The sequence below is a fragment of the Oryctolagus cuniculus genome, chromosome 13 (genome assembly GCF_964237555.1).
Source record: "Oryctolagus cuniculus chromosome 13, mOryCun1.1, whole genome shotgun sequence".
Taxonomy (NCBI): Eukaryota; Metazoa; Chordata; class Mammalia; order Lagomorpha; family Leporidae; genus Oryctolagus; species Oryctolagus cuniculus.
The window spans coordinates 30,013,744-30,039,584 of NC_091444.1; the positions used below are offsets into that span (position 1 = coordinate 30,013,744).

At 40.3% G+C, this 25,841-nt stretch overlaps 1 protein-coding gene across 5 annotated transcripts in view; it reads right to left on the reverse strand.

Annotated features, from left to right (window-relative positions):
* Nucleotides 1-25,841, reverse strand: part of USH2A (usherin) — an 848,241-nt gene that overhangs the window by 193,384 nt on the left and 629,016 nt on the right. For all 5 annotated transcript variants that reach the window (XR_011381453.1, XM_070055318.1, XM_008268426.4 and 2 more), the window contains exons 49-50: nt 22,874-23,042; nt 3,057-3,278 (exon numbers count right to left, since the gene is read on the reverse strand). Coding sequence is in view for 4 of the 5 variants with exons in the window: in XM_070055318.1 (XP_069911419.1) it covers nt 3,057-3,278; nt 22,874-23,042 (391 nt within the window). In the remaining variant the exon portion in view is untranslated. The remainder of the gene's footprint in view (nt 1-3,056; nt 3,279-22,873; nt 23,043-25,841) is intronic.

The following is a 25,841-nucleotide window of genomic DNA, read 5'->3' on the forward strand; positions in this document are numbered from 1 at the left end:
AGAATCAAGAGTAATGGAGATACCCACCCTGAACTGTGAACCTTCACGCTGTAAACTGATATACGCTCTCTCCTTTGCCAGAAGTTCATCTCGGGTATTTAGTTAAAATAATGAAAAGATGTTTAACACACTACTCTGTTATGACTACACTCAAGCTGGTGTTGTGGTGTGGCAGGAAAAGCCAATGCCTGGGGCACCAGCATCCCATATGAGTGCCAGTTTGAGTCCTGGCTGCTCCACTTCTGATCCAGCTCCCTGCTAATGGCTGGGAAAGCAGTGGATGATGGTCCAAATGTCTGGGCCCCTGCACCCACATGGGAGACCTGGAAGAAGCTCCTGGCTTCTGGCTTCTGGCTTCAGCCTGGTCCAGCCCCTGGCCGTTGCAGTCTTTTGGGCAGTGAACCAGCAGATAGGAGACTTCTCTCTCTGCCTCTGCTTCTCTCTCTCTGTAACTGCCTTTCAAATAAGTAAATAAATATTTAAGAAAAAAGACTAGAATCCATGGGGAAGTTTCTGAAGGGACTGTGCATCTATACTGGACTCTTAGCCGTGTTATAATGCAATGCATCACTCACTTTCAAAGAAGATTCTAGCAGGTTGGTTTTTGTTGTCTGTGTACTTATTTTTGGTTATTTGGCTGTTACATCTGACAAAGTAAACTTTCTTGTTACCTTATAATACAGTTTCATATACTCTGTGCTATCCATTGGAGTCAATCCTTGAATTTCTGAGGTCAAAAAATCCTAATTAAAACCTACTCCTTTATCCATTGTCACCATTGCCAGGAAGGTTGATAAAAATCAAGAATATGACATGAGAATATCAAACATTTATGCATATGTTATAATCTTCCTCTAAATGTATCATATTGAGATACATTTAGAAATTAAGAAAGTATAGATTCAGTATGGACTCAAATGGATGATTTATAAATTCACAGAAACATACTTATCAGTTTTCAAAAGATAAAATAAGAAACACAGGGTTTTTTTGTTTGTCTGTTTGTTTGTTTGGCTCAAAGAGGGATCTGAATCTTTCCCACAATGAAAGGATAGAAATTAAATTGTGAATAACTCAGTTTAGCATGGCTTACTTATTTAAGGAACATCACAATGCTGAGTCTAGTATTTTCAGTAAGACAGACTAAGATAATTTTTTTTTTGCTTGATTTACTTTTTGCTTGATTGGTGTTGTGTGAAGCCCTCTTCTTAATAGTTTTCATCAGAATTTTATACAGAAGAGAGGAATATCATGTTCTTATATGTGGTATTTATGAATAACACTATAATAATCCATTTAAATAATTGTGAGTTACGTCATGCACAACTCTTTGATGACTTCGTAAAAGAGAATAAACTATGGGAGGGCAGTAGAGAATTCACAGTCCCTTCCGTCAAGATATGGTGATGTCCTGCAATCACATTTAAAGAGGAGTTGGAGTTCCTGTACGTGTTAGTTGGAGGAGTGGATTTACACAAAAGCTAATGAAGCTTGGGCTTCAGGGTCCATTGCTCAAATGAGCCCCTACTGTATCAAACACGGTTATGTATTTTTACAAAATTTGCAAAAGTATAATATTTAAACATAATTTGCATTGGCCATTCCACCCTCTCTGGCCTCTTTAACTTGCTCTTTGCCCTATAGGCCTTCATATTCATTAAAGGATAGTGAAAATGGCTATTTTTGAAATCTAACTAAAGAAAATTTTGGTCTTGGAAATAATTAATTTGGGTCCAGTAGATATATTTTGTGGTTTCAGTCACTTCCATATAAATGTTAAGGCTTGAATATGCCAATTTAGCTGCAATTTAGAAAGATTAAAATCATGAGAAATTATATATTCCTAATATGAAGCCTAAAAAGGGATGCTTTAAGGAAATAAAAACATATAGAAAAAGTAATAATTGAGACAAAAACTATAAAAATGAAAAAATATAATAAATTAGAATTATTTTGACATCAAGAAGAGGATCATTATAAAATAAACTTCGGATCATACTCAAAATGGTAAACTATTAAAAGAAAATGATGGATTTAGACTTGAAGCAATACATATGTAATCTGATTATTTTATATTATAAATTATTAAGAAAGGTAATTTAAAAATACATTGGGAAAAATTACACTGCTTGCTGATTTGCATACAAAATAGTGACATCAATGATAACACACAACTCAAATTCAGTCATAGAAAAAGGATTTCCACAAAACACAGAATCCTGATGTGAACTCAACAAATAGTTAAGACAAGTCACTACAAATCACTTTAAGAAAACTTAAAATTCCCAGAAATCTTAGAAAAACCTTCAGAAAAGATTTCTCCAAAGTTGACAATATTAATATTGCAATTAATATTATAATAATGAGTCATGAAGCTTAAAAATTTTTCTAATCTTACATAATTTAAAAACATAATTTTGATTAATCAATCACTCGAGAAAAGAGAAGCTCCTCTTTCTGTTCTCTCTTAATTATAGTGCATAGCCATTGTCATTTGAAGACGTTATCAGGTACACACCAAGCATGCAGAGGGTAAATGGAAGTCAGGAATTACAAAATATAATTTTTCATACTAGTAGTATTTTTATTTTTCTATAGTAGATTTATAATTTTTATAATTAATTTTCCTCATTTTTAAAGTGAGGTTAATAGTACCTATTTTGTAAGATTGTTGTAAAGATTAATTGAGGTAACAAGATACAAAACTTTGCACACAGCACCTGTTAATAAGTGTTCAATAACAATTACTTCTATAAATATTAGTACTAGTTTCATATGTATAAATAGAATAAGAGTAGAACTGTAATATAAGCATATTATTATAATTTTGCATACTAATAGTTTTTGAATGGAAATCTTTTTATCCACAACAAATGCATCAGGTATACACAAAATATGGGAGATTACTTTTTTTTTTTTTTTTTGCTGTACAATGTGTTTCTGACTGTGTTGGATACAATGAACGTGAACTTTAACTATTCGTTGTAGTTCTAGGGCAAATTTCTCACCCTCTGCTCAGATTGTCTTATCTACTGAAGATAGAAAAGGCCCCTTACCTGGAAGGTGACTGTACAGCACACCCTCTTCTTCTCCACCACAGCACTCTAAATCTTTGCTCACAATCTGTCCGCCACAGCACTGCTGGCCATGGCCATCATGGAGCCTCCCAGCACAGCAAATCTGGTTTCCTGAGGTGGAGTATGGCATTCTGCCACAGCAGGAGTCACCGATGCCAACAGAAACCCGATTGTGCTGTTCATCTGGACAGCATACTTCACCTGTCAAGTCAGGACAATAACAATCATTACAAGAATTAAAAAAATATGCTATGACTCACAATTAAGTTTTATTGTAACCATCTTGCAGATGCCAACTGATGGACAGAATTAGTGAAACAGAATAATGTCATGGAGTTGCAAAAATTTCAACACAACCCAAAATTGTTGTGTTAAACATAGAAACATGCATGTCTGCTCATTCACATATGCCAGTTTAGAAGTAAGTCTATGTTGCCTACTTCCTCTCTTCTAATAAATGTGCATGTTAAGTCTGGTAATGCAGACCATGCAGCAGGATAGGAAAAAATGCCAACGAATACATTCTTGTTTAGTGTGATTTTTTTTAAAGGATAATAGATTCATTGATAAACTACTGACAAATTTACATGGCCTATGATTAGAGTTTCCTTAATAGACTACATTTGTTTCACCAAGCCAAACAAAATACTTTCAATGGGAAGATCCATTTAGTGAAAGGAGATAAAAATACCATGTTCAAGTCATATCTCTGGAAGTCTGGATATCCTATAGGTTAGGTGGCAACAACATCATGAGTTGCTTACCAAATGATATAAAAAATACTGGACAGCAGCTGCTATTGTGGGGCAGTGGATGAAGCAGCCACCTGCAGCACTGGCATCTGATATGACAGCTGTTCAAGTCCGGCTGCTACCTTTCCAATCCAGCTCCCTCACAATGCTCCTGGGAAAGTAGCGGAAGATGGCTCAAGTATTTGGGCCTCTGCCACCCACATGGGATACCCAGATACAGTGCCAAGCTCCTGGCTTTGGACTGGCCAAACCCTGGTAGTTGTGGCCATTTGGGGAGTGAACCAGCAGATGGGAGATCTCTCTCTGTCTCTGTCTCTTCCTTTTTCAAATAAATGAATAAATCTTTAAAAAATATTGGACAACGGCCGGCGCCGCAGCTCACTAGGCTAATCCTCCACCTAGCGGCGCCGGCACACCGGGTTCTAGTCCCGGTCGGGGCGACGGATTCTGTCCCGGTTGCCCCTCTTCCAGGCCAGCTCTCTGCTGTGGCCAGGGAGCTGGAGTGGAGGATGGCCCAGGTGCTTGGGCCCTGCACCCCATGGGAGACCAGGAAAAGCACCTGGCTCCTGGCTCCTGCCATCGGATCAGCGCGGTGCGCCGGCCACAGTGCGCCGGCTGTGGTGGCCATTGGAGGGTGAACCAAAGGCAAAGGAAGACCTTTCTCTCTGTCTCTCTCTCTCTCTCACTGTCAACTCTGCCTGTCAAAAAAATTTTAAAAAAATTAAAAATAAAAAAATAAAAAAAATTGGACAATATTTAACTATGAATTGATGTAAAAAAGCATGTAATAATAGGACAGGAATTCTTAACAGCTATCCCTGAGGTCTTTCCTCTCTATATTCATTAGTCAAAACCCTATCCTTTAGATGAAATGGACAAATAATTAAAACACACAGCCTACTACGACTGAATCATTATGAATAGAAAATCTTAACAGATCTATAACTAGTAGAAGATTTGTTCATTAATCAGCACCCTCCTAACAAAGCACTAGCCCAGATGGTCAATTTTATCAAACATTTAAAGAAAAATTGACAACAATCCTTCTCATACTCTTTTAAGGGGAGGCGGTACTTCTTAATTCAATCTATGAGGCAAGGATTATTCTGAAACCAAAATCTGAAAAATACACTAAAAATAAAGAAAACTACACACCAATATCACTTATGCTACCAAATCTTCAACAAAATATTAGCAAACTGAATTCAATAGCACACTAAAAGGATTATACCACAGGAGCAAGTAGGATTTATTCTTGGAATGCAAGGGTGGGTCAACATGGGTAAGTCAATGTAATACAGCATATTAACAGAAGGAACAAAAAACAAACAAAACATGGCCATTTCAGTTATGAGGAAAAGCAATTCAGGGCTGGTGTTTGGTGTAGTGGGTAAAGCCACTGCCTGCAATGCAGGCATCCCATATAGGTGCTGGTTTGAGACCCAGCTGCTCCACTTTCAATCCAGCTCCCTGTTAAGGTTGTCTGGGAAAGTTAGCAGAGGATGGTCCAAGTCCATTGGCCCTCCCACCCATGTAGAAGACCTGGAGGAAGCTCCTGGCTCCTGCCTTCAGCCTGGCCCTGCCCTGCACATTGTGGCCATTTAGGGAGTAAACCAGGGGATGGAAGATTCTCTCTCTCTCCCTCTCTCTCTTTCTCTCTCTCTAACTCTACCTTTCAAATAAATAAATAAATCTTACTGAAAAAAGGTAATCCTTTTCATTATAAAAATACTAAACAAAATAGGTACAGAAGGAAATCACTTTAAGATAATAAACGATAGAGCCAGCATTGTGGCACAGCGGGTTAAAGCCCTGGTCTGAAGTGCCAATATCCCATATGGGCGCTGGTTCAAGTCCTGGCTGCCTCACTTCCAATCCAGCTTTCTGCTATGGCCTGGGAAAGCAGTAGAAGATGACCCAAGTCCTTGGGCCCCTGCACGCACGTGGGAGACCCGGAAGAAACTCCTGGCTCCTGGCTTCGGATCGGCTCAGCTCTGGCTGTTGCAGCCATCTGGGGAGTGAACCAGTGGATGGAAGACCTCTCTCGTTGTCTCTACCTCTCTCTGTAACTCTTTCAAATAAATAAAATAAATCTTTTTTTAAAAGATAATAAATATGGAAAAAATAATATGAAAAAACCTACATTAACAGAATAGTCATCAGTGAAAGAGAAAGGTTTTCTCTAAGACTAGGAGGAAGATGTTAGCTTTCACCACTTCATTTCTTTCTTTCTTTCTTTTTTTTTTGACAGGCAGAGTGGACAGTGAGAGAGAGAGACAGAGAAAAAGTCTTCCTTTACTGTTGGTTCACCCTCCAGTGGCCGCTGCAGCCAGCGCATTGCACTGATCCAAAGCCAGGAGCCAGTGTTTCTCCTGGTCTCCCATGCAGGTGCAAGGCCCAAGCACTTGGGCCATCTTCCACTGCCTTCCCGGGCCACAGCAGAGAGCTGGACTGGAAGAGGGGCAATTGGGACAGGATCCAGCACCCCGACCGGGACTAGAACCCGCTGTGCCGGCACTGCAGGCAGAGGATTAGCCTATTGAGCTGCGGCGCCGGCCATTTACCACTTCATTTCAACATAGTACTGGATGTTACAGCTATAGCAATTAGGCAACAAAAAGAAATAAAATGCCTCCATATTGCAAGTAAAAAAAATAAAATTATTGGTGTTCTCAGAAAACATGATATCATACACAGAAAACACTGATAAAATGAATAAAAGAATTCAGCAAAGTTGCAGGATAATCACAAAAAAATCAGATGCTGTTCCATGCATAGGAATTATTCATCTGAGAATGAAATTATGGAAATGATTCCATTTAAAATAGCATAAAAAATAAAATACTTAAAAATGAACTCAAGGAAGTAAAACACAGGTATACTGAAAAATATTGCTGAAAGAAACCAAAGGAGACATAACTAGATGGAAAAAAGAATCTACATTCACGAATTGGCAGACAGTATTATTAAAATATCTACACCACCCACAATGATATGTGGATTCAATGCAATCTTTATCAAGATCTTGATGTTTCGCAGAAACAAACAAAATCCTAAAAGTCATGTATAATCTCAAAGTATCCCAAATAACCAAATAATTTTGAAACAGAATGAAGTTGGAGACCTAATACCTCCTGATTAAAAAACAAAATAAAATAAGCAAAACAAAAAAAGGAAAAAATTACAGTAAAAAAGGAAAAATTACAGTAATCAAAGCATTGTGGTACTGGTACCAAGACAGACATATAGATCCATGGAATAAGTTAGTAATAAAATCTCATGCATTTGGTCAAATAATTTTCAGCAAGGTTTCCTAGACCATGTGATAGGCAAAGGACAATTTATTAAACAAATAGCATTGAGGAAACTGGATAGCTATATGCTAACGAATTAATTGAACCCTTATCTATATACTACAACAATTAACCCAAGACTAGTCATAAAAACTAAAATTTAAAACTCTTAGAAGAAAAACGAGGGAGGGGCCGGCACTCTGGTGTAGTGGGCTAAGTGTCTGCCTGCAGCATCAGCATCCCATATGGGCATCAGTTCATGTCTTGGATGCTCCTCTTCTGATCCAGCTCCATGCTAAGCCTTGGAAAACAGTAAAAGATGGCCCAAATTCTTGGGCCCTGCACCTGCATGGGAGACTGGGAAGAAGCTTCTGGCTCCTGGCTTTAGATAGGTCCAGCTCCAGCCATTGTGGATGGAAGACCTCTCTCTCTGTCTCTCCACCTCTCTGTCTGTAACTCTGCCTCTCAAATAAATAAATAAATAAATAAAAAGAAAAAAGAGGAGAAACTTCATGATGTTACATTTGTCAATAATTATTTTGATATGACAACAAAGGCAATAAAAGAAAAAAAAAGATGAATCGGACTTCAAAATTTAAAACTTCCACGTATCCAAAAACAAAATCAACAGAATAAAAAGGCAACTAATGGGAGAAAATACTTGGAAATTATATTTCTGATGAGAGATTATTGTTCAGAATGTGCAAAGAATATTTTTGGGGCCAGTGCTGTGATACAGCAGGTAAAACTGCCATCTATAACACTGGCATCCCATAAAGGTGCTGGTTTGTCACCTGGCTGTTCCACCTTTGAACCTATTCTCTGCTAATCACCTGGAAATGAAGCCAAAGATGGCCTGACACCCATGTGGGAGACCTGGATGAAGCTCCTGGCTTTGGCCTGGTTGTTGCAGCCATTTGGGGAGTAAACCAGCAGATAGAAGACTTCTCTCTCTCTCTCTCCCTCCCTCCCTCCCTCCCTCCCTCCCTCCCTCCCTCCCTCTCTCTGTGTCTCTGTAACACTTTCAAATAAACAAATAAATGTCTTAAAATTATTAAAAAAAACTTTTTTGGTAATAAAAATATCTTCTTTTTAAATAGACAAAGGACTGGGATAGAATTTTTTTTTCCAAAGAAGAAATGCAGGTGGTCAGTAGGGAAGTGAAAACATGCTCAATATTATAAGCCTTAGGGAAATACAAACCAAAATCATATGACATATCACCTCACACCTATGTGAAAAGGTATAAGAACAAAGAAAATAACAAATGTTAGCAAGGATATGGAGACATATGAACTTTTGCATGTTGTTACTGGGATATAAAATTGTATAGGTGTCGTGGAAGAGAGTATGGCAGTTCCTCAAAAATTAAACAGAGGATTATCATATGATACAGCAAATCTATTTCTGAATATATACTCAAAGCAACTGGGGGTGGGCACTGTGGTGCAGTGGGTTAACTTGTTGTTTGAAATACTTATATCTCGTATCAGAGTGCTGATTTCAGTCCCAGATACACTGCACTTGTGATCCAGCTAATGGCCCTGTGAGGAACTGGATAATGGCCTAAGTAATTGGATTTGTGCCACCCTTTTGGGAGACCTGGATGGAATTTCTAGCCCCTGGCTTTGACCTGGCCCAGCTCTGGCTATTGCAGTCACTTAGGGAGTGAACCAATAGATGGAAGTACTTTCTGTCTGCCTCTCTGTCTCTCAGTGTCTCTGTCTTTCCCTCTCTGTGTGGCTCTCTGCCTTTCAAATAAATAACTAACTCTTAAAAAAAAAAGAATTGAAAGCAGTAGCTTGAAGAAACATGTGTATACACAAGGTCTCAATTAGATTCTTCATAGCAATCAAAAGGAAGAGTCCATTGAAGAACAGATAAAGAAATGTGGTCTATACATGCAGAGGAATATTATTCAGCCTTATAAAGGAATGGGATACTGGCACGCACTGCAACATGGAGGAACCTTAAGAATATTATGCTAAGTGGAAGAAGCCAGTCACAAAAAGATAAGTATTGCAGGATTCCAACTATATGAGTAACCAAGAAGTCAAATTTGCAGAGACACAAAGTAAAATAGTGATTGCCAGGGTTTGAGGGTAGGAGTTCACGGGGGAGTTAATGCTTAATGGGGATGGAGTTTCAGATAAGGGAAGATAAAAGAGTTCTGAAGATGGCTAGTGGTGATGGTTGCACAACAATGTGAATAAACTCAATGCCACTAACTGTGCATTTAAAATGGCTAAAATGGTGAATTTTATGTCATGTATATTTTACAGTAATAAAAATGTCCAGTTCCATAAACAGGCAAAACATAAATCCATGCCTGGTCTCAGACACTATTTAAATACCATCTGCCAAGAGTACTTTGGTCTCAGTAAAGGTAAAGAAGGTATCATAGCTACCCAGAGAGCGGAAGTTAGTGTAGCAAATTGTTGCTGGCTAAATGACAAGAGCTTACTGAGAACTTAGATACTTTGACTCAGAAAATTAAAACAGAGATGGCACAGCAGTGGCATAGCAGCTTACACCATTGTTTATGACACTGACATCCCATGTTGCAAGTTTGGGTCCTACTGCTCTGCTTCCGATCCAGCTTGCTGCTAATGTGCCTGAGAAGGCAGTGGAGGTGGCTCAAGTCCTTGGGCCTCTACCACCCATGTGGGAGACCAAGATGGAGCTTTTGTCTGGTCTAGACATGACTATGGCAGCCATTTGGGGAGGGAACCAGCAGATGGAAGATCTCTTTCTTTGTCTCTCTCTTTCTGTAGCTCTGCCTTTCAAATACATAGAGTAAATAAGCCTTTTAAAAAAAGAAAAATGAAAAAAAGACCAGGCCAAATTATCAGCTTTTTATGTTAAGCAATTAGATAAATCAAGAATAAAGATGCCTCTATGTCTGGTCTGCGCAATGGCAACCATCACTATTGTAAGGAAAACAGACACTGAGAGAACCCTTGCTCTGTCTTAGCTAGAAAGATTAGAATTTAAAATAAAAGCATAAAGAGGACAAATGTCGACAGACCAACATGTCTCCCTGAATGTAGCTGCTCTGGTTGATTTGTGACCATCCTTAACCCAAGGAAAGCATTTCTATATTGTCGCTCCCCCTCTTCGCGGGGGAACGACACTAAACCCTGCCTAGGTTTCCTATCTGAGTCACGGCACCATTATGTCGCTCCCCCTCTTCATGGAGGAACGACACTAAACCCTGCCTAGGCTTCATATCCAAGTCACGGCACCATTATGTCACTCCCCCTCTTCGCGGAGGAATGACACAAGACCCTGCGCTATTCTTTTGTCTGCTCGGCCCTCCCCGGGTTTGCTGCTGGTTCTTCCCGGGTTGGCTACCGACCCTTCCACCTCCGTGGAAGGGCGGTTCCCCCTGCCACTTTCCCCACTTCCGCGGGGGAGCGGCACACCGCCGGCCGGCTCTCTCGGGGGCTGCTCAGATGTTCCTCAGGTGTTCCCCTTAGATGTTCCTGGTGCATGCCGTCTCTCTCCTCCTTTATAGTCCTCTTCCACCAATCCCAACTCTGCTACCCACACGCCGAGTATGCTGCTCTCCTCCAATCAGGAGCAGGATCAGCTCCTGCAGGTCATCACTCAAGTTGGCGAGAGCTGCGTAGAAGCTGTTTACTCCTCTCCCAGCACCATATTGTGGGAGAGCAGATGCATAGAATAAGTCTTAATTCCAGTAACTTAGTCTAGTCCGAGTTGCTCCCCACAGTTCCCCCTTTCTTTTTATTTTTTGGCGTTGATACGCGCCTGTCTTCGGTGCTCCGCGGCACACTCTGCCCTGCTTGCTAGAGTTGCCCACAGGTGCTCACAAGCCCTACCAATCAGGCAAACCGAATCCGGGTCCTCTCTTCACCATGTTGTGAGGAGGTTTTTAGGCGCTGATGCGTGCCTGTGTTCGGTGCCCTGCAGCGCATGCTCTGCTCTGCTAGAACTGCCTGCAGGTGCTTACAAGCCCTACCAATCAGGCAAACCGAATCCGAGCCCTCTCATTGCCGTCTTGTAGGGGGAATTATTGGTGTTGATAATGTGCCTGTCTTCGGTGACCTGCGGCGCATAAGCTGCTAGCCGCCAGCAGGTGCTTATCATCTTGCTAATCAGGCAGACCGAATCCAAGCTCTCTCATTGCCGTGTTGTGGGGAGGCCTTATTTTTCTCTATTTCTCTACCTCCGGGCATTCCTATCTCTCCTATTTTACTTCTATCTGCCAGCATTCCTATTTCTCTCATTTTACTTCTAAACTTCTGTTTCTCTTATCCCCGAGGCTTCCCGGCGCCTGCCCCGAGGCTGCTTCTCGGCGCCTCGCCCCGCGGCGGCTTCCCGGCTCTGTGCTTCTCTTATCTGCGCGGCTTCCCAGCTTCTCCTGCACTCTGTGGTCTCTGTGCCCTTCGTGCCTGCACCATGGCCTCCGCACCAGCCCCGCATTCCCTATCTACTCACGCCCCATGCACTCTCCCCACTAGTGCCCCGCGCGCTCTCTCTGCACGCTGCGGCTTCCGCGAATCACACAGCCTAGCTCACGTTTCCGCCACCGGTTTTCAGTCTAAGTTCCCCAGGCTAACCTGACGAAATGCAACCTATAGCTTACATCTGCGCCTTTCGGTTTGGCTTCCCGTCTTTTGCTCCCCGGGCTAATCTGATGGATTCCAACCTAGGTTACGCGTCTCCGCCTCTGGTTTTAGCTTTTTGCCTTTTGCTCCCCGGGCTGACTTGACGAATTCCAATCTAGCTTACGTCTCCGCCTCGGCCTGCCCCCGCGGCTTCATCCTCCCTAACATATTTTTCTCTACCTGGTATGTTTCCTAACTTTTCTTCCAACAACATTCCCCTCTCATTTCTCCTGGCTTCTCCCCACAGTCCGTATCCAAGTCTGTTTGTTCTAGCTTTCGCTTTCACTTTTAATCTCGTAGCTTCCCCGCCATAGTCCACATCTGAGTCTATGTTTCCTCCAGCTTTCACTTTCGCTTTCAATCCTAACTTCTTCCGGCACTTTTTCCATCCGGCTTTTCCCTAGGCTCTTTCTAATCTCTCTCCGGTATTTTCCCACTTTTTCCCGTTTCTTCCCTCCTAGGTTTCCCTATCCGAGTCACGGCACCATTATGTCACTCCCCCTCTTCGCGGAGGAATGACACAAGACCCTGCGCTATTCTTTTGTCTGCTCGGCCCTCCCCGGGTTTGCTGCTGGTTCTTCCCGGGTTGGCTACCGACCCTTCCACCTCCGTGGAAGGGCGGTTCCCCCTGCCACTTTCCCCACTTCCGCGGGGGAGCGGCACACCGCCGGCCGGCTCTCTCGGGGGCTGCTCAGATGTTCCTCAGGTGTTCCCCTTAGATGTTCCTGGTGCATGCCGTCTCTCTCCTCCTTTATAGTCCTCTTCCACCAATCCCAACTCTGCTACCCACACGCCGAGTATGCTGCTCTCCTCCAATCAGGAGCAGGATCAGCTCCTGCAGGTCATCACTCAAGTTGGCGAGAGCTGCGTAGAAGCTGTTTACTCCTCTCCCAGCACCATATTGTGGGAGAGCAGATGCATAGAATAAGTCTTAATTCCAGTAACTTAGTCTAATCCGAGTTGCTCCCCACACTATATAGTTATACAAACAGAAGGTTTTATATTTGTTATGGTTTGAATGTCCCCTCCCAAATTCATGTTGAAATGTGACAGTCATGGCAGCACTGTTCAGAGGTGAGACCTTTGGGAAGTGATGGGACCTTTATCAGGGCAGTGAATTGGTTGTAGGATGAGTTTGCCCTGACTTCCTCTCTCATAGGTGCTCACTTCCACTTTCCATGATGGGATAAAGCATACTGAAGCCCCTCACCAGATCTGTGCTATGCTCTTGGAACTCCCAGCCTCCAGAACAGTGAGCCAATAAAACTTCTGATGTGTACAAATACCTAGCCTGTATTATGCTATTATCACAGCAGAAAATGGACAAAGTCGGTGTCTAATTGATAGTGAAGTGCATCATCTATCCTAAACCCTACTACTTTTCTTTTATGCCTTCCTACAAATAACCAAAATGTCATAGTGTGAGAAATTTCAAATCTGCTTTTGGATTTCTTTGCCCTCTGTTGAATCAAAGACACTTTTTTTTTTTTTTTGTACAGTAATTCTAACCTAGTACATCTGTTCAGAGGAGGTTGACTTCATAAATGAGATACCAGCATTAAATGGTGGACCCGGAAACCTCTTTCTACAACTCCCAGAAGAATCTCTGTCATGGGGCTGACACTGTTAAACAGCCACTTGCTATGCCAGCATTGAATATCTGAACACTTATTTGAGAACTGGCAGCTTGGCGTCCAATGCAGCTCCCTGCTAATGTGCCCGGGAAAGCAGCAGAAGACGGCCCAAGTGCTCAGGTCCGTGCCACCCACATGGGAGACCTGGATGGAATTACTGCTTCCTGAATTCAGTCTGGCCCATTCCCAGATACTGCAATGATTTGGGAAGTGAACTAACAGATGAAAGCTTTCTCTCACTCTCTCTGCCTTTCAAATAAATAATAAATAAATCTTCTGAAAAAAAGAATCCTCATCAATAATTTAGTGATGGCAAAGATGGATTACCCACTACCTGGTGCCTCCATGACCAAAACCAGACATGGAATCTTAATCCAAAAGCCTCTACAGTAAAAACAGTTGAGATATGAAATTCACAAAGAAAGCTAAGCCTTTGAAAGTCTCTAACAATTTGGCTATGTCCTTCTTGAAACGGACCCCAAATTAATCTTTTATTAATGTAAGAAAAAAAGGAGCTATGGAATAACTGTGATCTACTGTATCCAACTATCTTTGGAAAGAAGTCATTATCTCATAATACCTTTTTCATTCCATCAAAATGATAAATGGCTTGTGTACCACTTTGAGTAATATTTAGAAGGCTATTAACAACATTGTACTTCCTCACTCCTCTGTAGTTCCTGATCCTTATACTGTCCTATCTCCAACAAGATTTTACTCTTACACAATTAAGCCATGATCTTCTGTTATGCTCCCCAACAATCCCTTTATTTTTCAACAGTAGTAGCATGTAAAAGACACTAGGGCCTAGATTCTCAACCTCGGCTTTGTACACAATGGAAAGTCTCTTTCTTCTCAAAGCTTGGAAGCTATTCATGACTTTCCATTGCCAATTGCCAAAACCCACCATAGAAGATTGCTGTGATTTACAGTATCAAAAAGAACCAATGAGGATCCTTGTTCTCACAGGATTTCAATGGTAGTTAGAGTCCCCTTAATGTAACACAATGAAAATGGAAACACCTGAGTCCTTGATCTGAAATAATTCATAAAAAAATCATCTTTTGTCATTTAAAGGAGGTCCATTGACCCTCCATATTCTATGCTCCCCAATTACTATAAATCTTTCTGTTTGTCCATGAAAGATTGGATAAGCTTTGGGGATTCTACCTCAGCAGCTCAATGAACACCAAAGACATTATTCTTCTAGTAATTACTAGTTTAAGTTAGTGAAGGTCAGACACCTAAGAAGGGAAAAAATGGATGAGAAGCCAGACAATTTGACCCCAGAACTCATGATCTCACCCACTCACTATTGAACATTAAACTAGCAAAGCACTATGCAGAATTTGTTCTTTGATTAGGATGTGATCATGTAAAATATTACCTGAAATATGGAGTCTAGTTTATGACTAAGACATTTTTGCTTCTTTTTTAAAAATAAGGATTTTTATTGTAATTTTAATGAAGATATATTTGATTTCTTGTGTTCTATCAACATACCAGAAAAATACACTAAATCACACATACAAAGTCATCTCATTGTTAGATAACCCACTATCTCTAAGGATTGAACCCAATATTTAATCATGATAATTCAAATCTTGACTAGTTGAATGTCTTGGCTATGTTCCTATGTCCCACTTTCCCTATTTATAAAGCAGAAGTAGAATTCTAAGGCATTCTCAGCCATAACACGGTGGCAAAAAACAATCTAAATGAAAGATCCTGGTGAACAAGACCCCAGCAGAAGGAACAGGCCTTCAAGGAGGGAGGCACCTTTCTCTGAAAGGAGGAAGGAACCTCCACTGTGATACAGCCTTGACTAAACAAGTTCAGAGTCAGTGAACTCAAGGGGCTTTCATAGCCTAGACAGCTCATAGCAAGAGTCTCGGGTGATTGCTGACATCATAAATAAGAGTGCCAATTGCTAAATCAACAACAGGAGTCACTGGGTACATGCTCCCCACGTAGGATCTCTGTCCTTAATGTGTTTTACTATGAAACTTAAAAACAACACTACTAGTCGAACAATACCCTATACCTTGTGCGGTTGTGTGAGTACAGCCTGTTGAAATCCTTGCTTAGTATATACTAAGTTGATCTTCAGTATATGAAGGTAATTGAAAATGAAACTCGATGAAGGGCGGGATGGGAGAGGGAGTGGGAGAGGGGAGAGCCACGGGAGGGAGGGAGGTGGGGGGGAGCCACAACAATACAAAAGTTGCACTTTGTAAATTCACATTTATTAAATAAAAAAAAACTATATAACAAACAAAAAAAAAAGAAAAAAGAAGAACTTAATACTTTACCCTTTTAGTATTTTTTATGTTCTACTTAAAACTATTGGTTGAACTCTGTAATTAATACACAATTACTCTCAGGTGTTTAATTAATGCTATAACTAGTACTCAAATAGTATTTTACACTTTGTGTTTCTCTGTGGGTGCAAACTGTTGAAATCTTTACTTAATATATGCTAAATTGATCTTCTGTATATAAAGATAATTGAAAATTAATCTTGATGTGAATGGGAGGGGAGAGGGAGTGGGAGAGGGGAGTGTTGTGGGTGGGAGGGAAGTTATGGGGGGGGGGAAGCTATTGTAATCCATAAGCTGTACTTTGGAAATTTATGTTCATTAAATAAAATAAAAAAAGAATTTTAAGGCATTCTCTTTTTATTTTAACTTAATTTAAGGAATATCATTAGGAAAATTAGTATTTCTTATGTGTACAAGCCTATGAATTTTAACAGAAGAATATTCATATAATCAGGATACAAGAGTTTCAACACTTCAAAAATGTCCTTATACTATCTCTTTTTTTAATTTTTTGACATGCAGAGTTAGACAGTGAGAGAGAGAGAAAGGTCTTCCTTTTTCCATTCATTCACCCCACAAATGGCTGCCATGGCTGGCTCACTGAAGCCGGTGCACTGTGCTGATCCAAAGCCAGGAGCCAGGTACTTATCCTTGTCTCCCATGGGGTGCAGGGCCCAAGCACTTGGGCCATCCTCCACTGCCTTCCCGGGCCACAGCAGAGGGCTGGACTGGAAGAGGAGCAACTGGGACAGAATCCGGCACCCCAACCGGGACTAGAACCCAGGGTGCCAGCGTTGCAGGCAGAGGATTAGCCTAGTGAGCCATGGCGCCAGCCCTTATGCTATCTCTTTATAAAGAGTCACACTTTCTTGCCACTCATTACCCTAGACAATCATCAATTTGCTCTTCATGACCTTAGCTTGTCTTTTGTAGTTGTCATTTAAAAGCAATCCCATAGTCGGTAGTTTTTTTGAGACAGTTTTCTTTCACTTGGTATAATGATATCAAACCAAGATGAGTCTGTCAATGCTCATCAAGAGATCAAAATACTGAATGTACTGTCCTGGTGTTTTCCAGAAAGTTTATTGTCAGGTCGCCAAGAAAGTAGTCAGGAGAAATGCTGAAATCTGACACCCCAATCAGGGATCTGAACAAAGTTTTTTAGGAGTCAGAAGGGCTTTGAATCAGGCCAGCATAGTGCTACCGTGCTTTCCTCCTAAGAAAGCAGGAATTCAAAAACTGTGTGATTAGACTCACTGTTAAAGTACAAGATTGAGGAACTTTCAGGAAAAGAATGGGAAACATGATGAGAGATTGTTGAGTTTGAGGCATTAGGGGCAAACACAGAAAAAGGGTTAGTCTGATCCATAAAGGGGCAATCTTTTATTGATAATATATTTTGGATACTTATCAGCATTTTGTTTTTTACTGCTTAGTTGTAGTCCTTTATACAAGAATTGTTCCGGGGCTGGCACTGTGACGCAGTAGGTTAACGCCCTGGCCTGAAGTGCCGCATCCCATATGGGTGCCAGTTCTAGTCCCAGCTGCTCTTCTTCCCATCCAACTCTCTGCTATGGCCTGGGTAGCAGTAGAAGATGGCCCAAGTCCTTGGGCCCCTGCACCCGCATGGGAGACCTGGTTTCAGATTGGTGCAGCTCTGGTTGTTGCGGTCATCTGGGGAGTGAACCAGTGGATGGAAGACCTTTCTCTGTCTCTACTTCTCTCTGTAACTCTTTCAAATAAATCTTTAAAAAAAAAAAAAAAACAAAACACAATTGTTCCATTTGCTCATTAGGGCCATTCCGAATGTTTCCAGGTTTTGGGATTAATGACCAGAGGTATTATAAACATTAGTGCTAGTAGGTTTTTGTATAACTTAATGATCTGGGGTAGGCAGGCAGCTAGATAGGCCTGTGGAGCTGGAAGTACCTGCAAGCTACACCTCCCCACCTCCAGTGTAGTCTTATCCTTCTCCTTGGAAGGAATAGGGGGATGGGGTGGAGGGGTGGGAGATGTGCATCTACTTCATCCCGGATCTAAGGGAGGAATGCCTTAAAAATATGGATATTGAACTCTATAAGCTTTACATGGAACTTGTGGATGTGCCAAATAATTCCCAGGGCGCTTCACACCTATACAGGCATCACTCCTGACCTCACAAATGAGGTCAACAACTGGGAGAGACTCTCCCTCTCTTTCCCTCTCCCTTCCTCCCTTCCTCCCTTCCTCCCTTCCTCCCTTCCTCCCTTCCTCCCTTCCTCCCTTCCTCCCTTCCTCCCTTCCTCCCTCCCTCCCTCTCTCTCTTTCTCTCTCTCTCTCTTCTCTGGAAGACCCCAGTTGGAGGTGCTGTGAGGGTGCTCCTTCTCCCTCTCCCTCTCACTCCCCCCCACCCCTCCTGCTTTTGAACAATCTTCTGTCCCATTCATGATAAACATTTCTCTGTGTGGGGCAACCCACACTCTTGTGTGTGTGTATGCATGCTCACTTTCTCACCTTTGGAATAAAACTGTCATCACATTGTGTACTTTATACATGTCTGAACGTAGTAGGTTAGTCTGGGGTAGAATTAATGAACACTCATGCCTACATCACTAAGATTCATTTCTCTAAGCTAGTTACCAAGGAGTGGTTGAGGCATCCCCAGTTTTCTCTCAAGATATGGATTCCCAGAATTCAGAGGAGAGCTTGCTTAGCCAAATGTTTTTGAAAGGACCCTGGGGGCCAGTGCTGTGGCACAGTAGGCTAATCCTCCGCCTGCAGTGCCGGCATGCCATATGGGCGAAGGTGCTAGTTGAGGCTGCCCCTCTTCCAATCCAGCTCTCTGTGATGGCCTGGGAAAGCACTGGAGGATGGCCCAGGTGCTTGGGCCCCTGCATCCACATGGGAGACCGGGAGGAAGCACCTGGCTCCTGCTTTGGATTGGTGCAGCTCCAGTCATTGTGGCCATCTGGGGAGTGAACCAGCGATTGGAAGACCTCTCTCTTTCCCTCTACTGTCTGTAACTCTATCTCTCAAATAAATAAATACAATCTAAAAAAAAAAAAAAAGAAAAAGAAAGGACTCTGTAAATGGTATCTTTAAAGTAAAGGGAATTTAGTGAATTTTCCATGTTGATGCTATCAGAGGCCTATAAGGAGGAATGAGCTTATTGTCAACAGTGAAGTTCCTGGTTTGTTCCATTCACCTGGGTAAAAGGATTCTCCTATTTAGTCTGAAAAGTACACCGTGTTCTTCATTGCAAAGTTGAACATAAACAAATGTGTTGCACGGTCTAGGGCAGCATCAATTAATTAAACATCTCAGAACAAAATGGCCTTAGAGGAGTGTACATGTCTATGTTGGGGGAAACCAACAATTTTTTTAGTCTTTTTTTGAGTAAAACAAATGCTAATTGATGTACTATTTGAGTCAAATTTCCCTGAATCCTTCAGAATCTTATTCAGTTCCTGACAGAAGAAAAAGCTTCATAAAAAGATATGTGTATTATATCAATGAGAAATAAAACTGATTTTTTTCCTCAAAAAAACAGGCTATTAAACATAAAATACAAGGACCAGTCACCTTCTCATTAACCTCTCAAAATGAATCTATTTCAAGTCTGGCTTGAAAATGTTTTCTCTCTAAAAGCTATCATGCAGTCTAACAGTTAATTGTTATTCTTATCAAAGAATGACCCACATTAACATCTAGTGGGGGGCATTAGCATATTTATAAAAAATTGAGGGATGAACACTCTTGTCTCTGCTGTTCTTTGTTATGGGGTGCTAGGGAGAAAAGTTACTAGGAAAAACTGAAGTAAATATTAGTAAGCAATATTGTGGACTCATCTTTACACATCTCATCCCTGAACTGGCAGAGTACTGATAGGGTTTTAATTGCATTGAGATACAAGATGGTTTGAAGTCACTATGCTTTCTTGCTTGATGTAAACAGCCTTAAACTAGTTAACAAAAAGCCAGAGCTGAGGACAAAGTCACAAGATAATCTCTTCATTTTGGTATACTGAGATTAATGATTGGAGTAAAACACTCTCTTTGATTATTCCAGGAGACTGTATTTTTTCCCTCTTGACACCATGGTAGGAGTTTTCTAATACTGTGAAAAATGAACTACTTAAAAAAGAATTCAAATGTGAGGTTTGTACCGCAGTTTACTAGACATTTTAATGCTTCATTTCTAAGTGAGCATGAACAGGAGAAGACTTCCAAAAAATAACTGGAACAATGAATTACAGATAAGTTTATTTTGGTGGGAAAATTTTGAAATCTATGCACAGTTTTTTCATAATATGCATTTCCATGGACTTTCTAGAGACTTTTTATATATGTCTGGCTGGCAATGAAGAGTTCAAAAATTTCTTTTTAAAGGGTTTTTTATAATATCAATAAATGATTTACGGACTTCCATGGCTTATTTTCACATTGAGGGACAAGTGTTAAATTTTATTTTAAAATAGTAGTACATTTTGATCTTACTTCTCAGTCAGATCCTTAGTTCTCAGTGTTAGGATTCCAAAGTGACAGTCAAATCTCCCAAGTGAACAGTAGTCATATATTTGAACAAGAAATTCTGATTAATTTTAAGAGACAGAAAATATTTTTCAGATCCTTAAGAGTTTGTGGTAAATCAAAATCAAACACTTTAATGACTTATAAATTAAAACATCATTATTTAGTTCTCTGCTAGACTTCCAGAACAGCTGGGCCTCTATTGTCTACCAGTATGAACAATGGTAAAAGCTGCACAAGGAATATCCATTTTATCTCTTTAACTATAATCTTTAAGATTATTGTTTTCAGGGGAAAGGATGATAGGAACCATAGATGAACCTCCACAAATTATTTTGAGAGTAAAGCATTGACTACATTTGATTAATTGCTAGCACTGTTAGCTTTACTATAAGGAAGTGGATCCTTTTCTATAAAATTGCTACTTCCAACAATGTATTTTTGTTGCAGAACAACCCTCCAAACTAGTCGGAGGTGTTGTTTTAGAACCCCAAACCTGGGTCCCCTAGCCTGAAGTGCAGAGTGCCAATCACTATCATCAGGGTGGCAGAAAAAAAGCAGGTGTTCATTACAAAGTATAAGTAAGGAGTAAGGAGCTGGGCTGCTATTGGTTAATTCCGGGGCTCCCTGAAGGGTGAAGGTCTTAAATACTGAAACTGGGGCTGAGAGGTGCATGTTCAGATGGTGTCCAAGTTCCTGATCGGTCAGTGGTGCTCATGACCTTCCTTGGATTGGTCAGTGATGCTGTGTTCTTTAAGGGAATTTTTATGATGGCCGAGTGGGCTTCAGTTGGTCTAGGGGATTACATGTAAGTGGTAGTTACCTTCTGCCTCAGACCTGGAATTTCCCTGTCAAGACCTGGAATTCCACTAAACAAACCTTTCTGAACACTGGCCAACACGGTTGTATCTATTGGAGAAGCAAATGATTTCTTGAATCTGGTGATTAGAACTTTGTCAGGCCAGCTGTATCATTCTCCGAATTCAGCAAATTCCTCTTGACAAAGGACAGGCACGGACCTACCTTTACATTATAGGGTTTTTATTCTCAGTTTCTTACTTGGAGTATCTGATTAATTTGGAATTATTCAATTATGAAAACTTTTTTTTTTTTTTTTTTTTTTTTTTTTTTTGCTGGGGAATCTAGTACAATGGTAGATTTTTTTCTATGAGTTATCAGGGAAAATGATACTAGTTATTTCCCTTGAACATGCTTGCAAAGTATATTCAAGGTATATATTGAATATACTTGTAAAGCATATTAACTACACCTTCCTTTTTTGCTGCAGCATTTTGAAAAAGAGACACTGGGTAAGATGATTTCTCATTTCACATAGCTTGGATTGGATATACTTTTCCAGGATTAAAAAGTAACTGGTCATCTTAGAAATAAAAAACTTTGGAAGTCTAGAACAGTCCTTTAAAAAAAGTTAACACAAAAACTTGTGGGTGCTGGTGTAATGGCACAGAGAGTTAGGCAACACTGGTGTCTCATGGGGTCATCGGTTTGAATCCTGGCCACTCCACTTCCCATCCAGCTCCCTGCTAATGCAGCTGGGAAAGCAGCCAAAGATGGACCAAGCACTTGGGTCCCTGGTACCCACTTGAGAGACCCTGATGGAGTTCCAGGCTCCTGGCTTTAGCCAGGCCCAGCCCTGGCCATTGCAGCCATTTGGGGAGTAAATCAGCAGATGGAAGATTTCCGTCTGTCTCTCTTGCTCACTCTCTCCTTCTCTCTCTATAACTCTGCCTTGAAATAAATAAAATAAATCTTTTAAAACAAAAAAAACCAAGAAACTTGTTAATACTTGCTTTCATGTTCTAGTTAAAGAGGCAGTAAAGTACTCAAAAGAACAGAGTTTGGAGAGACACTCCTATGGTAGCATTTCCGTTCTTCCTCTGAAGGGCACCTCTTTGAATCAGAATATGTTATTGATACTGGTTCCTAACCTATGAACCTCAGACAAAATGCCAATTTCCTAGGTTGTGAACACAATTATGTGTAAAACATTCAATGGACCCAGCCAGAGTCTTGATATTTTATAAATGCCATTCAGTATTAGCCTATTCTTAATTAGATTCACTGGGTGTTGTTTTACATGGTTGGAGTTTGGAGAAACATTGGTAATTCAATAGGCCAAAAGACAGGAAAAAAAAGGGTGGAAAAATCTCTGCTGCTCTTTACTGCACTCTTCCTTTCTCTGTTACAGAATTGTGACAGGAGATGGCAGTGGACTGGGACTCCTAGATAAATGAGATTTCCGCTTAGACTCCACCCAGGAACAATGCATTTGCAGTTGGCAATATAAATGGAGGAAGTGAAGGAATGTTTCATGGAGTGGAACAATGCAGATTTGGTGGTGAAAATATTTAGCTATGTGAATAAAAGAAAGATAGAAAATAAAGGGAATTAATCAGTTCTCCAGGTATATTTCCATTTGCAGTAGCTATAGAAAGCTATGCATTCCTTTTCTTTTAGTAATACCTAGTTATAGCTCAACAAAGCTAAAAGACGAAATGATACTCAAAGCAGGCAACTGGCTATGTTCTTGTGGTTCAACTGTGGGAGAAGCACTTGATATTATTCACTGACTTGAGTCACACTATTGTCTTTTCAGTTTCCCCAAATTGTTGGGAACTCCTGGAAATGACTCTCACCTGGCTGGATTCTGGCATAATACCCAAAGCAGCAGTGATGATCTGGTTGTGCCTCTCGAATTCGGCCACCACAGCACACTCCAGTTGAATTGAAAATGAATGGGATGTACTTCTCTTCACAGCAGCCGTATCCAGGCTGGAGGTCATACAGAACTCCACTACAACACACCTGAAAGTTTGAAAACAGTTTTAAAGAAATATTTAATTTAATTAAATAATTTAATATTTAGATTGATTAAGAGTATTAGGTCACTTTATCCCAAAGTGGTATGCTTATTTTCTCATAATGCTTTTTTCTGAGATATTATTCAGATTACATCGATTTGACAAAATGCATTTTTCAACATCAAATTCCATAAGCTACTTGATACAATGCAGCTTCACTTTTTAGCCTTTAGCCATGCTTTGTGTTCTTTTATAATATTCTATAAATATGAATTATCTTTTGAATGTCAATGCTTCCAATGTAACAATGTTTAGAATTGCAAATGAACAATTTCCTTCATATGTATGTTTTTATTTTAATGATTGTTTAATTTGAAAACACCACATCTACAGAAACTGTCTCTCATTGATCCTTCTTTATTTTTTTAAATAAATTGCATTTTCTTTATAACTTATATGATCACTTATTTATGAACTCAATCTTCAGACAAAGCAATCTCAATATCCAACATTTACATTTGTGTATATATATATATGTATATGTGTGTATATATATATAAATATATCTCGCAGGCCACCACATTAAAAAAGGAAATTTATATGGAAATTAATTTTGAAAAGCCCTTTTAACTCTGTGTTTCTCCAGGAGCTGTGGAAGAAATTATGTGCTTGAACAATCAAATAATTATTTGCATGCTCACTTGAGGTCTGAGAGACTGACACACGCTGTACAGACAACAAATCAAACATTGAATAGTTGCTGAAACATAGCCTTAGAACCTATATTTGGGATAAGTTACATAATTAGATAGATGCCTCCAGTGGCATGCAAAATAAATTGTTATTTAAGTGGTGTGTTTTCTTTTCGTTCCTTGGTACCTCCAGTGTATACTGCATTTGAATCAAGTTCAACACAGAAGTGTAGAATGTAGAGTCTCTAAGTCTTCCACAGCACCACCAACTTAGTACTTCATTTTCAAAAATCATCTAAGGCTGGTGCTGCGGCTCACTAGGCTAATCCTCCACCCGCAGCGCCGGCATTCTGGGTTCTAGTCCCGGTTGGGGCACCAGATTCTGTCCCTGGTTGCGCCTCTTCCAGTCCAGCTCTCTGCTGTGGCCCAGGAGTGCAGTGGAGGATGGCCCAAGTACTTGGGCCCTGCACCCCATGGGAGACAAGAAGTACCTGGCTCCTGGCTTCGGATCAGCGCGGTGCGCCCGCCACAGCGAGCTGGCCGCAGCGGCCATTGTGGGGTAAACCAACGGAAAAGGAAGACCTTTCTCTCTGTCTCTCTCTCTCACTAACTCTGCCTGTCAAAAAAAAAGTCATCTAAAAGCAAAAATTTTGACTTTTCAATTCAAAGTCTATCCTTGTGGTTTCTTAAACCAATTTAAATGAATTTCTTTTGTGGGGTTTAGGTAATAGCAATGAGGATCCAAAGTTTGTCTAATTTCAGGGATACAGTGGGTGATTCCTTCCTCCAATACCATATTCTGAGTGAAAAGCTGATTTTGAAGAGTTAGGCAAAAAGTCGCCTTTATGTATTTATTTCAGGTTTAGGAAAGTATCTTCATCTGGTTTTATATCAGGGACCTAAAATCTTGTAACCTGTTGTGTAATCTTGAAGTATTTGTTAAAGTCCCATTTGTGTAATAGTGTGCTGCTGTACATTTAAGCGATCTGGGTTTTTTCCTTCAGCAAGCTATCTAGTACATATTCTCTTTTGAAATTATCCCTCAAATATCTATTTAGTGATGGGCATTAGGATAGTTTCACTTCTATCCTTTCATTATCAATGCATTGTCAGGTTCCTTCCTTCAGCTATGGGAACCATGTGTTAGAAACATTTTCAAGCAATTACTTCTTTTAGGAGGTCTCCCAAGAAACAAACTAGTTCCTAGTCCTCTAATTCAGTCTTCAAAGTTAGTTGTCTCCAGATACATGAATGGAAATTTCAGTAACTTGCGAGCTGACTCACAGGAAACTCATCTTTACACAGGTGGCCATTCCTTACTAGAAGGTTTGCAAAGCAATTTTTTAATCTTAGGATGCTCTTAGTGTGTTGCCTGGACCAGTGGAGGACACATCATATGGGAACATGTTAATAAAATAGAAATGCTTGTGTTTCTGATCTATTGTATTAGAATCTCTGGGGGTAGGACCTGGGCAATCTGTTTTTTAAGAAGCCTACAAGTCTGATCTCCACTGGGATTTGAGGACCATGGTCATAACCACAGGGTAAAGTTGTTGTAAGAATTTTGGGTCAATTTAGACTGAATATATCAAGCTTTAGGCAAATATGCTCTATTATACTCTATTAATATTTTTCTTCACCATAAGATAGGTATATTTTAATTTAATATTGACCTTTCAGGAGCATTTATCCTTGGATGGTTTTAAAATAAACTAATATTGAGACTTTATCTTTCCTGGTTTTATTCTATTTTGCTTCAATTTCACCACTGCTAGTTTACAGGTAAAACTGTTATCAAATCCATTATACAAACTTAAACTATTATGTTATGTTTTGGGCCAGGATCAGTTTTTATTTTGCAGAAACACATTGTTTCTGCACAGGACAAACTTTAAATCATTGACTCTCATACCGGTACAATTCTCTACTTGCCAGGTTCACATTAGCAAATCCACATTAAAATGATAGAAGCAAAAATTGTAAAAATCCTTAAACAATTACAGTATAAATTTTGTATTTTTCCCAGCGTCTTTTCAAGTTTTCTTTCTCTTTCATGGAAAATATTTTTCATAGGCCCAAATTCCCATACTTTACCTTTCAGAAATTCTAAA